General features: G+C 52.5%; 1 protein-coding gene across 1 annotated transcript in view; it reads left to right on the top strand.

The window, feature by feature from the left end:
* The window catches only part of GLI2 (GLI family zinc finger 2), a 61,074-nt gene extending 52,677 nt beyond the window's left edge, over positions 1 to 8,397 (top strand). The window contains exons 10-12 of the mRNA XM_031451252.2: positions 1,156 to 1,434; positions 2,980 to 3,316; positions 4,757 to 8,397. Of these exons, the coding sequence (XP_031307112.2) occupies positions 1,156 to 1,434; positions 2,980 to 3,316; positions 4,757 to 7,215 (3,075 nt within the window). The 3' untranslated portion in view covers positions 7,216 to 8,397. The remainder of the gene's footprint in view (positions 1 to 1,155; positions 1,435 to 2,979; positions 3,317 to 4,756) is intronic.
* Positions 8,398 to 16,042: the final 7,645 nt, after the last annotated feature.

The raw sequence follows: 16,042 nt of genomic DNA, 5'->3' as shown, positions 1-16,042 counted from the left end.
AGCCTGGACAGCTGCCGATGACATGCTCAAGCCTCCAGTGCTGCCTGGGCCTGCCATGGCTGTCAGCCCCCTGCCGATGGGGCACAAAGCAGCCTCTGTCTCCCCAGGCAGCCAGAGCCCCTGGCAGGGCAGAAAGAGCCCAGGGAGAAAAGTTGGGCAGAAACCCGTAGTGTCTGCTGTACCCGCCTCCCAGGCCCCACCAGCCACTCAACTGCTGTGGCTCAGGTGGACTCAGGAAAGAATGTTTCTAAAAGTTCAGATCCATTTTGGACCCACAAGGGACTTGCTGCAGTGCTTGTCAGAAGTGCAAGGAATTCCCAAAGGCACCTGAACCCCTCAGAGTGTCTAGAGACAAGAGCTAGTCTTGGAGAGGGGTGTGTGTGTGTGTGTGTGTGTGTGTGTGTAGGTGGGTATGTGTGTTTGCAGGTATGTATGTGCATGTGGGGATATGTGTTGCTATATGTGTGGAGGTGGATGTATGTATTATGTGTGTGGGGTGTATGCATATGTGTTTGTAAGTTTGTGTACACATGTGGGTGTTCATATACGTGTGTGTGTACGTGTATGTGTGCATGTGTGTGTGGATGTGAGGGAGTATGTCTATATGTGGATATCAGGTGTGTGTATAAAGCTCAGGATGGAGGTTTCAAAACCCTGGGTTTTCATTCCATTCCTGGGTGATTTTTACCCAATTTCTTTGCCTCTCTGAACCTGTCTTTCCTCACAAGAGAGATCAGGGTATTAGCGCTGTCTCACAGATAAATAACAAGGTAATACACTCACTACTGATATTAAAAATTCCAGGACCCTGATTGCTGATGATCATGCCAGGCATGGGGTGTCCCCTTCCTTCATAGTCTCTGATCCATGTCCCCAGTCTGTGGTGGGGGCCTCCCTGAATCAATGCTTACCTGCATTCAGGCTAGGAAGGAATCAGAGATGCTGCAGCCAAGGCTGGCAGGGCCAGGCTCCTGCAGGCTGGGCTGAGACAGCTCCATCCAGGGGGACACTGGCTGCAAATGGGCCAAGTGCCTTCCAGCTATGCCAGCCAGGCTCTATCAAAGGACACGGCATGGCTTCAGGAGAATGGGGAGCGCTCCCATTCAAAGTTTGTCTTCACATCCCATCTGTAACACAGGCCTCTTCTCTTCCCAGAAACCGTACATCTGCAAGATCCCAGGCTGCACCAAGAGATATACGGACCCCAGTTCTCTCCGGAAGCACGTGAAAACGGTACACGGCCCAGATGCTCATGTCACCAAGAAGCAGCGCAATGACGTGCACCTCCGCGCCCCCCTGCTCAAGGAGAACGGAGACCACGAGGCCAGTGCCGAGCCCAGCAGGGGCTCCGAGGAGAGCGCTGAAGCCAGCAGCACCAGCCAGGCTGTGGAGGACTGCTTGCACGTCAAAGCCATCAAGACGGAGAGCTCCGGGGTAAGCAGAGCTGGGCAGCGGGGCCCCATCCATGCCCCCACCCCCAGGAGGCCAAGCCCAGAGGCATGAGGGCGATTCCACAGCCCCGCCCGGGGCCCAGACCCCCAATTGCAGCTGTGGGCTCTGTCCCGGGGCCCCTCTCCAAGAGCACAGTGATGTCCCTCCTCTCTCCGGCTTGACTTTCCTCCCTTCACCTTGGGCCTCCCATGGAAGCTGACATGGTCTGCAAGGGGACGGGGTGGTTCCTGGTGTCTGCCTCTCCACCCAGCGCCCAGGCGCCACAGCTGCTCCCCACTCCTCTGTCCTGTCTCTGCGTCCTTGCCCCTCTGGCCTCCACTCCTTTTGTTCTAACCACCTGTTCTTTGTCTCCACCTCTTTCTCCTGACTGTACCTCCCCTAAGGATAGACGGTACTGAGGTGAGCAGAGGAGCAGGGTGGGGATATGGGTGGGCTGGCATGAGTGAGGGGGGCTCGGGTGCTTGGCCAGGCTCCTCGTGGGCCCAGGAAGACGGGTTTGGATAGGCAGACCGCAGGCACTACAGGTGAGGCCATCGGAACCAGCAAAGGCCGGCAGCAGGAGTCACGCTTACAGGTGCAGAAGGAAGTGCTGGGGACCAAACCTGCATAAGGGACAGGGCAGAGTGGGGGTGTGAATCTGGGCTGCAGAGGAGGGAAGATCTGACCTACAGAAGGTCTGGAGTGCCAAGGTGAGGAATGTGGGTGGTGCTGGGGGCAGGAGAGAGCAGTGCAGCTTCCCAAGGAAAGGTCTGGAATTTGGGAGCATTCAGGCTAGGAGGGAGTCAGAGATGCTGCATCCAAGGTGAGCCTCATCTGGACTGAGATCCCAGGTCAAGTGGAGGTAGCCTAGGTTCTGTGGGTTCCTCATGGTACATGCGTGCCGTGAGCTCTCAGCCCACTTCACCCTGACTCAGAGGGAGGTCAGGCCTTTTAGGGTGGCCATTCAGGCAAGGGGCAAGGCTGCACCCAGGAATGCCACCCTCCGTGGTCAGCCTTTCCCTTTCTAACAACCTGCTTCTGGCCTGATGAGCATGCACCAGGTCAGCAGGCTTCATCGCTCCTTGTTCATGGAGTGGCACGTCGCAGTTCTTGAGATGCTTAAGTTCCCTCTTTTGTGTCAACTTTACACGGCTGCAGCGGTCTCTGTGGGGCACAGCTTCGAAGTGTCCACAAGCATCCACACACCGCAAGTGCAACAGGCAGATCTCCAGCCCACACACTGGCTGGGAGAGCTTAGGAGCAGGGCAGGGGGCTGGGGGCTGGGTGGGAGTGGGTGCCTGACAATCACTCGGTGCCTTCTATGTGCTGGGTGGTCTCCATCCATCCAGTAACTCTGTCCCAGAGACAGTTCAGGGCCAGCTTCTAGTTGGGGAAGCCGATGTTCAGAGAAGTGATGCTTTGCAAGCTCTTTCACGCACACAGCAGCTTCCTTCCCACTGCTGGGTGTGCAAGGGGGCAGCGTGGGTGCAGGGCCCGGCAGGTGCTGACACCCTCTGAGTCTGTGCCTTCTCACCACGCCCCCTGCAGCTGTGTCAGTCCAGCCCTGGGGCTCAGTCTTCCTGCAGCAGCGAGCCCTCTCCCCTGGGCAGTGCCCCCAACAATGACAGCGGCGTGGAGATGCCAGGCACAGGGCCGGGGAGCCTGGCTGACCTGACAGCTCTGGATGACACGCCGCCAGGGGCTGACGCCTCTGCCCTGGCAGCGCCCTCTGCCGGTGGCCTGCAGCTGCGCAAACACATGACCACCGTGCACAGGTTCGAGCAGCTCAAGAAGGAGAAGCTCAAGTCGCTCAAGGATTCCTGCTCATGGGCGGGGCCGGCTCCACACACCCGGAACTCCAAGCTGCCTCCCCTCCCAGGAAGTGGTAAGTGGAGGCCCCGGTCGTGCGGGTGAGGTGGGAGGGAACCCAAGGCAGCCCAATGAGGTTCATGCCCATCAAGCACTTTATGCCGTCTCAATTATGCCCACAATAGGATGGATCTTACGAGCCCATTGCACAGACAAGAAAGTTGAGGCTCTGAGAGGTAAAGTGCTTCCCTCAGCAGAGCTGAGACTTCACCCAGGCTTGAGTGGCTCCAAAGCCCATGCTCCTTCAGCTATACCATGCTGTATCCCCATAACCCCTAGAAACAGACAGATCCTGCTTACATCATCCTCTTCACGACCCATTCACTGGTTTATCAGGCACCTGCTATGGGTACCACGACAAGGCCCTCTGCAGGAGAGCACTGTATTCCCAATCCCTCTAGTTAGAAGGCCATGCCGCCAGATGCAGGATGAGCCAAGTAGCACCGAGGGCAGAGCTCAAGGAAATGCTGTGCAGAACAGGGAGAAAGCCCGCCAGCTGGGGAAAAGCAGGAGGGCCTCATGGAGGAGGCAGCCTTGTTGTCAATCTCAGGAGGTGTTGGCCAGGCTTTAAGATGAAAGGAGTCTTCAGCAAGCACTTATCAAATGTGGACTCTGCCAGGCTGGACACCAGGCACGCTGGGGCACTGAGCCTCTAGGCTGCCCTCAGGGACTGGCGGCCCAGTATGGACTGTAGGATTGAGTTATGGAGAGGTGGACGATGAGAGGTACCAGCCAGCTCTCTCTTCAAGAGATATGTTGAGAGAGGGAAGATTTGTTGCCCCAGCTGTTAAGGGAACTACTGGCAGATGGCCTTCAACTAGAGAGATGACTTGGGGTGCTAATTGCTGCCTCACCCAAGGTAACACCTTCCTGGGGTGGTCCACATCAGCTCTGGCTGATCACCAGAGCTCCCTGTGAGATCAGCCAATGGCTGTCGATGGATCTGCGATGCAACTCTCTCCCCTGCCTTCTCTGCTGCCGCCCCTTCCTTCCCTGGCTGTGGCTCTCAGGACACTCCCTATAAACAGCCTGCCTAGTAAACTCAGTCCCAGGGGAGCCCAACTAGCAACACTCATCCATGGATGGTGAGGGTGCAGGGAGGCTGTGTTCTGTGCCGTCCTGGGCCCTTCTCAGGAACCCAGTGTTACGGGAGAGACACATTCCATCCACAGCTGGAGAAACTGAGGATCGGACAATAAGGAGAGCACAGGGTCAGCCCGGCAGCTACGATTGAGGTCAAGCCCCCTGACTTCCCCTAACCCACTCTAGCAATAAGTACCATTATTTATTCATTTACTGATCCTTCCTTCCGTCCTTTCATTGAGAAATCATTGGTTAAGTGCTTGCTGTGGGCCAGGCCCCACTCCAGGGCTCCGGGCCCTGCAGACTTGGTACGGTTCAAGCAGGCGCAGCACCGCCCTCTGTCCCCAGAGCTGACCCCTCTCCTCTCCCGCAGGCTCCATGTTGGAAAATTACGGCGGCAGTGGGGGCGGCGGGCCGGCGGGGCTGCTTCCCAACCCACGGCTGTCCGAGCTGTCCGCGAGCGAGGTGACCATGCTGAGCCACCTGCAGGAGCGCCGCGACAGCTCCACCAGCACGGTCAGCTCGGCCTACACCGTGAGCCGCCGCTCCTCCGGCATCTCCCCCTACTTCTCCAGCCGCCGCTCCAGCGAGGCCTCGCCCCTGGGCGCCGGCCGCCCGCACAATGCCAGCTCCGCCGACTCCTACGACCCCATCTCCACCGACGCGTCGCGGCGCTCGAGCGAGGCCAGCCAGTGCAGCGGCGCCGGCTCGGGGTTGCTCCAGCTCACGCCCGCCCAGCAGTACAGCCTGCGGGCCAAGTACGCGGCCGCCACGGGCGGACCGCCGCCCACGCCGCTGCCCGGCCTGGAGCGCGTGAGCCTGCGGACCAGGCTGGCGCTGCTGGATGCGCCCGAGCGCGCGCTGCCGGCCACCTGCCCGCACCCGATCGGGCCACGGCGGGGCAGCGACGGGCCGGCCTACGGCCACGCCGGGCCAGCACCCGCCTTTCCCCACGAGGCGCCGGGCTGCGGGGCGCGGCGGGCCAGTGATCCAGTGAGGCGGCCCGACACCCTGGCGCCCCCGCGGGTGCAGCGCTTCCACAGCGCCCACAACGTGAACCCGGCCCCCCTGCCACCCTGCACCGAGAGGCGAGGCCTCCGCCTGCAGAGCCACATGAGCGCCGACGGCGGCCTGGCCCGCGGCGCCTACTCTCCCCGGCCGCCCAGCATCAGCGAGAATGTGGCGATAGAGGCCCTGGCGGCGGGGGCGGACGGGACGGGCCCCGAAGTCAGCCTCGAGCTGCCTGAGGATGACCTCGTGCTGCCCGATGACGTGGTGCAGTACATTAAGGCACATGCCAGCGGTGCCCTGGATGAGGGCACCCCGCAGGTATATCCCCCGGAAAGCACCTGCTTCTCTGAGAACCCCAAACTGCCCAGCCCAGGGCTGCACGGCCAGCGCAGAATAGCGGCTGCAGATTCCAACGTGGGCCCCTCCAACCCTGCGCTGGGCGGCTGCCAGTTGGGCTATGGTGCTCCCTCCAGCCTGAACAAAAACAGCATGCCTGTGCAGTGGAATGAGGTGAGCTCTGGCACCATGGACGCCCTGACCAGCCAGGTGAAGCCTCCGCAGCCCTTTACACAGGGCAACCTAGCTGTGGTACAGCAGAAACCAGCCTTCAGCCAGTATCCAGGCTACAGTTCCCAAGGCCTGCAGCCAAGCCCCGGGGGCCTGGACGGCTCGCAGCCACACCTTCAGCCCTGCAGCGGAGCCCCCTCTGCGCCCAGGGTTAATTATATTCAGCAGCTTCGGCAGCCAGGCCCAGGTGGCCAGTGTCCCAGCATGGCCATGGCTGTGAGCCCCCACACCAGCTACAGCCAGGCCCACCCCCAGCTGAGCCCCAGTACTATGGGTGGGGCCCTGAACCAGTTCCCCCGATCCTGTAACAACATGGCAGCCAAGCCAGGCCACCTAGGGCTCCCCCAACAAATGGAGGTTGCTCCTGTCCCCACCATGATGGGCAGCAGCCATAGGGAACTTGGGATCCCCAGTTCCACCCTGGCTGGGATGCCACCACCTCACCCAGCCCAGAGCTACCCACAGCAGAGCCATCACCTGGCAACTGCCATGGGTCAGGAGGGCTACCGCCAAGGCCCCAACCTCCTGCCTTCCCACCAGCCTGGCTTCATGGAGCCCCAGCAAGGCACAGTGGGGGTGGCTGGATCAAGCTTTGGCCTAGTGCAACCCCGGCCACCTCCCGAGCCCAGCCCTGCTGGCCGCCACCGTGGGGTGCGTGCTGGGCAGCAGCTGGCCTATGCCAGGGCCACTAGTCATGCCATGGCTGCAGGGTTAGCCAACCAGGAGACGGCAGAGTCTGTGCCCAAGGGAACAATGGGCAGCATGTTGTCACTGCCTCCGCAGCCACCCCCGCAGGACACAGGCGCGGCCCAGGACCACAGCATGCTCTACTACTATGGCCAGATCCACATGTACGAGCAGAACGGAGGCCTCGAAAACCAGGTAGGCTGCCAGGTCATGCGGCCCCAGCCACCACAGCCACAGGCCTGCCCGGACAGCATCCAGCCCCAGCCCTTGCCCTCGCCAGGGGTCAACCAGGTGTCCAGCACTGTGGACTCCCAGCTATTGGAGGCCCCCCAGATTGATTTTGACGCCATCATGGATGATGGTGATCACTCCAGCTTGCTCTCAGGCGCCCTGAGCCCCAGCCTCCTGCACAGCCTCTCCCAGAACTCCTCCCGCCTCACCACCCCCCGGAACTCCCTGACGCTGCCCTCCATCCCCACGGGCATCAGCAACATGGCCGTTGGGGACATGAGCTCCATGCTTACCAGCCTGGCCGAGGAGAGCAAGTTCCTGAACATGATGACCTAAGGCCCCAGCCCCTGGTGCTGAGCGGACCCGGAGGGACCATCGCTTCCCAGAGGATGGGGCTTTTGTCCATTTCATCTTTTTCCAAAAAAGTATTAAATAGGTCTGAGGGAGTTTGGCCAGTGGCTGGTTCAGGCCACAGATGCTTTAAAGGCATGTTCATGTGCCTCCTATCTGGTCTTCTTGTAGATTATTTTTCAGAATACTGGAAAAAGTCTCAATGGGAAAGTCAAGGCAGGAATGAAAAACTCGTTTACACAGTGCTTCCCAGCCTTTGATGTTTATAGGACCACTCTGTTCTGGCTTCGTCACCGCTGTCATTTGGCTAATGAAGGACTGCATTGGCCAAGGGCCTTCCAAGTCCATGAAGAAAGAGGGGAGAGGAACCACATATGGGTTTGAATCTGAAAGCCATACTGGAGATGCTAATCCAGGAAGAGAAGCTTCTTATTCTGGAGCCTGCGAGTTAAAGGAATTCCTGGCCCACTGGAATTTCTTCTATGAAGCTTAATTCTTGAGGCCTTTAACACTTCTCTTGCCATGGAGGGGGGAAAAAAAGATTTTCCCTGGATGATTTGGAAGAGGACATCCTGATTCCAGGTTTGGTAGAGCTGGCATCTCTACCCCGCAAAGCCAAGTTTGCAGACTGTCCAAGTGTATGTGAAGGAAGAAAGTATGGAAGTATTGCCCCAAAAAGGAAAGAAAAAAGTGTATCATCCTCAGGGCAAGCCCAGAAGTTGCCCTGGCCTATCCAGACCATGTTTACAGTATTCATGCGTGTAGAATGTAGCCCTTCCTGAAAAGAACACGTTTCTAAATACCTCGGGGCTGCTGGAGCTGCTGTGGGTTAGGGATGGACCCAGGTGAGCTGAATCGGCGTGGGCTGGGGCCTTAATAAAGTGAGTTGGGCATCTAGGTTCCAGCCTCCGGCCTCCCTAGAAGTCTCCCAGTAGGAAGAGGAAGTTGCATGTTTACCCAACCCTGCACTCTCCACCCACTCAACCTTGGAAAACCCTGGGGCTTGATGGCAGCTTCTACCCAAGTTCCTCCAGGCCATGCTGTCTGCTCATCGGCAGCCCAGCGGTCTACCCCAAGCCACAACATGCAGGCCTCGTATCTTCTGGATTCCTTTGCCTCTGCCCTCCTGTTCATTTCACAGAGAACAATGGCATGCATGATGTTTTGGGTAGGGGTGGGGGTGGGAGGGTGAAGGGCTTGATTCTTGGAACTCTGAGGGACCGTCACTGAATTTTCCTATTCGGTGTGACCAAGCCCCACCCGGGAATGGAATTTGGAACTGGTGTCAGAAGGCATTGTTCCTGAACGTACAGTAGCGTGAGTTGATGTATTCTCCCCACCACATACATATACAAACACCCAGCACCTTTCCCGTGTTGCATTTGTGGCAGCCTTACCCAAACCAGCTGCACCACTAGGAACTTGATATGGACTGTGACCCTGGCTTCAGCCAGGACAGGGCCAAAACCTCACTTGGGCCTCTACATCCCAGAACATCAGATGGTTGGTCCAGGTCCAAAGACAAGGGCAACTTCACATAACAGCCCTGGGACACCCCCGAAGGTCTGGGCTCTGTGTGGTGCGTGCTCACTCCCTGAGCTAGGAGTTCACTAGCCACCCCCCGCCTGTATGTAGTCTGTACAAAAGCCATCATCCCAGCAAACACTGTAGGTGAATCACCCAGTCAAATTTATATCTCCCAAACATTTTTAGCTTTTTCTACATGCTATGAATTGAGATGACATGCTCAACTTGTAAATAAGTCTTTTTGTACATTAAAAAAGTAATTTTTTCATAATTTATTTTGTCTGTCTGCTTCTTCCTTGACAGTAGTTAATGAAAACCAGGGCAGTAAATTTGGTGCATTTGAACGGAAATTAGGCTGTATTTTTTCTAAGCAGCCTTAAAATGGACTATCCCGCCTTCACCAAGAAATGTTTAATGCTGAGGCATTTAGTGGCTGTTTGTTTGCTGCCTTGGGAGCTGGGAGGGGGAGTGGGGGTGGGCAGGGTTTGATGTGTTACAGTGGGTATCTGGCTGTTCTTCCAGCCAGCTGGTGGGCAGATCCAAGTGGATTTGCTGAGAACCAGATGCAGCTGTCATCCCAAGCCCGCCTCATGTCCAAATTTCCTGTCTGAGAGGCAGTCTGATGAGGGTGTTTGAGTCGTGGTGCGGGGGAGGGAAAGAAGACAGGTGGACCCCTGTGCTCTGGGGCAGAAGGAGAGTCAGGACAGGCAGGTGGAGCCCCAGGATACCCAGCAGCCAGCCTTGTGCGAAGGGGCCCATGGGGAGCAGCCACATGCAGGGCCTGAGCCCTCGGAAGCGGCCCTGGCAGGTGCACAGGGAGGGCCCAGGTCTCGAGGCCAGTGGCCTGCCTGTGATAACAGGGATCAGGCTATTGCTGTGAATCTCAGGGGGACCAGTGAGGGGGGCATGAGGTCTGGGATGAATTCTGGAACTGGAACAAAGTACTGGAGAGGAGAGGCCAGGACCAGTTTGGAGAGGTAGAAGGCACCTTCTCTAGGGCCAGGTATGCTGGGCCCCTGAGCTCCCCCCTCTCCGTGAGCCAAACCTTGTGGCCCAGCTTGGGGATAGGAAGCCAAAGCCACGTGGAGGGCATTCAGCTCGAAACCAGTTCCGTGGGATGTCACCGAGGGATCCGAAGAGGCGTTCTCTGGGAAATACGTGTAGGAACCCCCCGAGGCAAACAGAATTCAGCGGGTTTCCTTTCTGAAGGCGTCCCAGAGTCTTTGCTGTGTGTTAGGGGAACCGTCCCTTCTCTGGCCGTATCTTCCTGGTGGAAAGACTACAGAGCATCATACCCCGGGGAGCCCCTCCCTGGGGAGGACCCATTCCACTGATTGAGAGGAGGAATTGTCCATGCCTGGCTGGGCCCTTTCCTCTGCCTCTCCAAGCCCATCTTCAAGCATCGCACCTCCTCGGTTTCATCACGTTAAGTCTCCAGAAGCAGCTCTGCCCTGCTTTGGGGCCAAGGGGAGGCCTAGAGTTGTCTGGTGCTGCCTGAGACCAGATGTGCAAAGTGTTAAGAAGCCCAATGAAGCCATTCAACTCAGCCACATACTCTGTGCTGGTTAACTAAGGCCTTGATCACACTGCATAATAATACTGTGAAGCCTCAGCATCGTATTAACAGCGTCTTTTGCTTATGAATCCAGGTTCACTGAGAATTGACTGATTCAGGTTGGGCTGGGCTGGGCAGCTCTGCAGTTCAGCTGGGAGCCTCTAATCTAGCCAGCTTGGCTGGAACAGGTTGGATCTGCTCCGTGTGACTCATCTTCCTCCCCAGAGCGGGATGCTGGCCTGGGCACTGCCTTCTTGTGGTGATGGTATAAGCACAAGAGAGCAAGCAGAAGAATGCGAGTCCTCTTTAAGTCTCTGCTCAAACCCAGTGCACCTTCAGTTTCACCTCATTCTTGCAAAAGCAAGTCATGTGGCCAAACCCATCCTCAGTCATTGTGGGAAGTGTACTCCTTCCATGGGAGCGAGAGGGATGGAGTGAAGATTTCTCAACAATAATACAATCTCCCACAGTCTGCCCTCACAGAGACAGTGATGCATGTGCCTCCCACATGCACAGTGTATTCACCCAAGACTCCCAACAGTCTATCCAATCAATCTTCAGGTTCAAAATCTACAATCACATGGTCTACGTCTCTTCTGGATGTGGCTTTTCTTGACCTCGAGACTCACGAATTAAAAAGAGTTCTCTGTCCCCCAGGCACACCCACCCCACCAGGCACACAGTGTGGAACTGGGCTAGAATCACTGCAGTTGCCACTCCTCTCAGCCACTGGTCCACAGCATCTGAAGACCTGCTGGGCAAATGTTGCCGGTGGCCCTGCTCTGGGGTGGAATGGTCCTTAAGCGACTCCCCAGTTTATTGTGCTCCGTGGCTCTGGCTTCCACTTTGCAGTAGGGGGCAGGGTTTCTTCCTTTTCCATCAACCTCCCAGCTTCTGAAGAGGGCACTGGAAAGGATGCCCACCTGGACAGCAACCTCTCCACCCTCTTCCTGGCTGAAGGAAGTTGGAAGCCAGAGGTCCTGGGTTCAGTCCCCAGTATTTCCATTAAACTAACTAAATAAATAAACCTAGCTACCTACTCCTCAAAAAAAGAAAAAAAAATTTAAACTAAAAAATAAACTTAAAAAAAAAAGCTTTAAAAAAATCTTTCAGTGGCTGAAGAGACTGGCGATGAGGAATCATTTTATTTTCTAAATTCTGCTGTAAACTGGCTGGTTCCTTTCTGAACTCATCTCACCATCGCACTTTATCATTTATATCTAAAAGAAGCTCCTGTTTACAATATTCTGCCTGGAAACCAGCCTGCCAAATTCCACAAATTCATAGGAATGTTTTCTCCCTCCCAAATTACCATAGGCAATAATTTTACCAAATATTTCTTCACCACATAGCCCAGGTCACCCTTTTTTTTTTTTTTTTGCCATTTTTTCCAACCTCCTCTAAATTTCCTCACCACCCAATTCCAAACCTAGGCTACATATTTTAAGACTTGTTATAGCAGCCTCCCATCCTAGGTACCAATTTCTGAATAAGCACCAGAAATGCCGTCTGATGAAAACCACAAAAGCCCTGAAGCGCAAAACACCAAGCATTTATTTAGCTCAGGAATCCGCAAGTCAGCTGAGGGGGTCCGCGCTGCTCTGGAGCCTCCTCCCCTGGACGCAAAGCATTATTTGGACATCTCATGTGGATGGCGCAAGTTCAAAAGGGCAAGTAAAAACACACGCGGCCATTTAAGGCTCAGGCTTGGAACAGGAGGCAAGTCACATGCCTGAGCCCAAAATATACGGAAGAAGGAAGCACACCTCCTCCAGAACTAGTGCCGGCGGGTACCTGGCCAATAATCCAACCTACCACATCTGACCAGCTTTGCTTGTAATGAGACTGAGTTGGAGCCTCCACCTGTCTCTGGAGTCTGTATCTTAGTTGGCTCTAAACCCAAAAGGGGGGACAGGTGGGTCTTTAATTGTTGCTCTGTAACCAGTGATGTACCAAAGTCAGCCCGTGAGCCTATTACATGCATCTCTTGCATTCAAAGAGTTTCACATTGATAACTTGAAATTGGCCATGTTGGAGAATTTACACCGTGGAAATCAGCAAACACTGCCAATCAGGGCTTCCTCCTCTCAATCCCAGAAAACTGGTTGTTAAACAGTTGCCAGTGTATCTAAGAGTATACTCAAGCACTGTGCGTTGCCAATAGCCTAATATGCCCAGAGATCTTTTCTAAGTTTCTGTGTCCACATCTTGTGGCAAACCTGTGAGTCCAGAGTGCCATGGCTACTTTGGTCACCTAGTTTAGTGACTTTCAAACTTTAAAAGTTGAGCAATCTGTTGTTCAAATGAAATTGGTTATATAAGGTAAAGGACGCAGATAAAAGTGGAGCTGATCTGGCTAAAGTTGGGAGCAGGAGACCCAGAACCCACACACATTCCATACCCCCCCCCCACCCCTGGCCACCCCTGCACCCAGCCAAAGCAGCACAGACTTGGGTCCACAGAATGGAGCTTGAAAACCAAATCTCTGCTTCAGCACCAAATGAACTGAGGCCTGGGAAAAGCGAGTGAGTTATGAAAGAGTTAGGACTGCTGTTTCTAGAATTCCAGAAGCAAGGTGGCTCCCCCAGGACTCTGATAACACAAGCACAGGCCATATGTACAATTCAGTCCTTGGTCTTCTTCCTGGCCCTGGGAGTCAGTGAGCTGTGCCTGATCTACGTGGTCTCTTGTGTCCAGCACATGAGAACCCACCAGTGGTTTTGATTCATTCTGCCAAGTTTAGTTCCAAATCAGGAGGTTCTAAAAAGCTTCATAGAAGAGGGGGAAATGAACAAAGCTTTGAGAGATGGGTGGAAAGTGGACCTTGTGAGTGGCCCTTCAGAATTAATTGGACATGAGGCCCCATTCACATATGCTTACATAGAATTCTAAACACAGAGATGAAGCTATAGAAACTTGGAGGTTGTGCTTCAGCGATATTGGAGTTTGTTTTTTAAATGGATAGGGGTTGAGGAGAAGGGAGGAAGAAGAAAAAGGAAGAAGAGGAAGAGGAAGAAAGCTGTGATCTAGCAGGCCCAGGGGCTGAGCAGAGACCAAAGGCCTTGGTCCAGAGTCTTGTAGAATCAATAACGGTCTTTTTACTGTGAGCTGAGCATCTCTGATGGGCCCTGCCATCTCCAAAATGCTCTCCACTGGCCTGCCTCGGTTCAAGAAAATTGATTACTGAATCAGGTTTCCCCTGGGTGTAAGCATTGAAGTCTGCTGAAAACGATGCCAGTGTGGCCCAGGATAGTCAAACAATGAAGGAACGCACGGAGGAGTCCACAGGAACATTGCAAGCCCTCATCAACTGCTTCCTGAACCACCTGGGAATTTCCCGCAGCTGGGTAGGCACGGAAGACCCACGATGTGGTTGCACACTGGTTTTCTTCCAGACAGGGCGCTCCCATTTACAAACTAGTTCAATTTCAGAAACATTCTCTGAACTCAGAGGTCATCTGAGGTTCCTGGGAGATGATCAGTCTTCAGCTTCTTCTTTTTAATCTCCTCCTTCTCTTCCTTCTCGTCATCTTCTCTATTCTTTCATCTTCTTCCTCTTTCCTTCCTTCCTTCCTTTCTTTCTCTCCCATCCCTCGGTGAACACGACAAAGAACAAGTGGGTGTGCCCAACATGTGATTGGATCACTGCAGCGTACAATGATGTGTACCATGCCTTCGTGTAACGGAAGGAGTGATTGGCTTGTATCCTGGGGCAGAGAGAAGCTGCATAAAATCAGCATAGTTTGAATGAGAAATAAGACCTGATCTAGGTTTTGGAGATGAATAGGAGGTTGTCTGAGGGGACTGGAGATTATCATCAGAAACCATGGAAGCCAGAAGTAAGGAGAATATTTTTTTAAATGCTGAAGGAAAAGAACTGTCAACCCAGAACTCTGCATCCATGAAAATATCCTGCAGTGATGAAGTGAAAATAGACACTCTTAGATGAAGGAAAATGAAGAGAATTCACTGTCAGCAGAACTGGTCTGAAGGCAAGAAGGAAATGATACCAGAAGAGAATGGCTCTCAGGAAGGAAGGAATAGCAACAGAAATGGTATGTAGGTAAATATTAGAACATTCTTCTTTCTTGAGTTCTTTAAAATACATTTAACAGTTGAAGCAGAAAGTATAATACAGATGACTGGATAAAGAAGTTGTGGTGTATTTATACAATGGAATACTACTCAGCCATAAAGAAGAATCAAATGCTATTTGCAGCAATATGGATGGCTCTGGAGATGGTCATTCTAAGTGAATCTAAGCCAGAAAAAGAAAGAACAATACCATATGATATCATTCATATGTGGAATCTAAAATAAAAAGACAAATGAACTTATTTATAAAACAGAAACAGACTCACAGGCATAGAAAACAAACTTATGGTTACCATGGGGGAAGAGGGTAAGAAGGGATAAATTGGGAGTTCGAGGTTTGCAGATACTGACTGATATATATAAAATAGATAAACAAGTTTATACTGTGCAGCACAAGGAACTATATTTAATATCTTGTAGTAGCTTATGGTAAAACAAACATGAAAATGAATATATATATACTCATGTATGACTGAAGCATTGTGCTGTACACCAGAAATTGACACAACATTGTCAACTGACTATACTTCAATTTAAAAAAGTTTTAAAAAAAAAGGAAAATATAACATTGTCTGATGGGGCTTTCAGTGTGTGTAAATGTCATAAGACAGATGTATCTTAAAGAGGGGGATGGCCAAGGGACTTAAAGGGCTAGAAAACAACATTCTACTTTAAGTGGTAAAATATTGAATACAAGGAGATGGAGGAAAGTTCTGCACGTATATTGTATTCCTCGGTGCAATCAACAAATAAAGGTATGTATGCAAAAACATAACAGATAAATCAAAATAGAATGCCAAAAAGAATGTTCAAACAGCCCAAAGGAAGACAGGAAAGGGAAAAAAGGAACAATAAAACAGAGAGAGCAAAGCATAAGACGGTAGAACTGAGTCCAAACATATCAATAATTACATAAAATGAAAATGGTCTAAAAGCGCCAATTAAAAGACAGAGATAAAGTTGGAGCACTCAACCTACCTGATTTTAACACTTACTATAAAGCTGTGACAATCCAGTGTGGTATTGGTGACAGGGAGACACAGATCAATGGAATGGAACAGAGCAGGAGTCTGCAAAATAGAGCCCAACCAAAGCTGCCCTGAGGTTTATTTTTATATGACCTATGAGCTAAGACTAATTTTTACATTTTTAAAGGATTGTTTTTTAAAAAAAAAAATGAGGCAAAGACCATATGGCCAAGATATCCTGAAATATTTATTATATGGCCCTTCACAGAAAATGTTTGCCAATCCCTGGAAAAGAGAGTCTAGAAATAGACCCACACAAATATGACCAATTGATTTTTGACAAAGGTGCAAGGACAAATCAATGGAGAAAGGGTAATTTTTTCAACCAATGGTTTTAAAACTATTGAATATTCATAGACTAAAAAAAAAAAAAAGACCTCCATCTAAAGCTCATACAAAAATAGACCATAGATCTAATAACTTATGTAAAACCGTAAGAGTTTTAGGGAAAAATCTTTGTGATCTGAGTTTAGGCAAACAGTTCTTATACATGACATCAAAAACATGACTCATAAAAGAAAAAACTGAGAAACTGGACTTCATCAAAATGAAAATTGTGTTCTCTGCAAGATTCACTGTTAAGAGAATGAAAGACAAGCCACAGGCT

This window comes from Camelus dromedarius, chromosome 4 (assembly GCF_036321535.1).
Source record: "Camelus dromedarius isolate mCamDro1 chromosome 4, mCamDro1.pat, whole genome shotgun sequence".
NCBI classification, from domain to species: Eukaryota; Metazoa; Chordata; class Mammalia; order Artiodactyla; family Camelidae; genus Camelus; species Camelus dromedarius.
The sequence above is the reverse complement of the archived record's forward strand: the minus strand, read 5'-3'. Positions and strand labels throughout refer to the sequence as shown.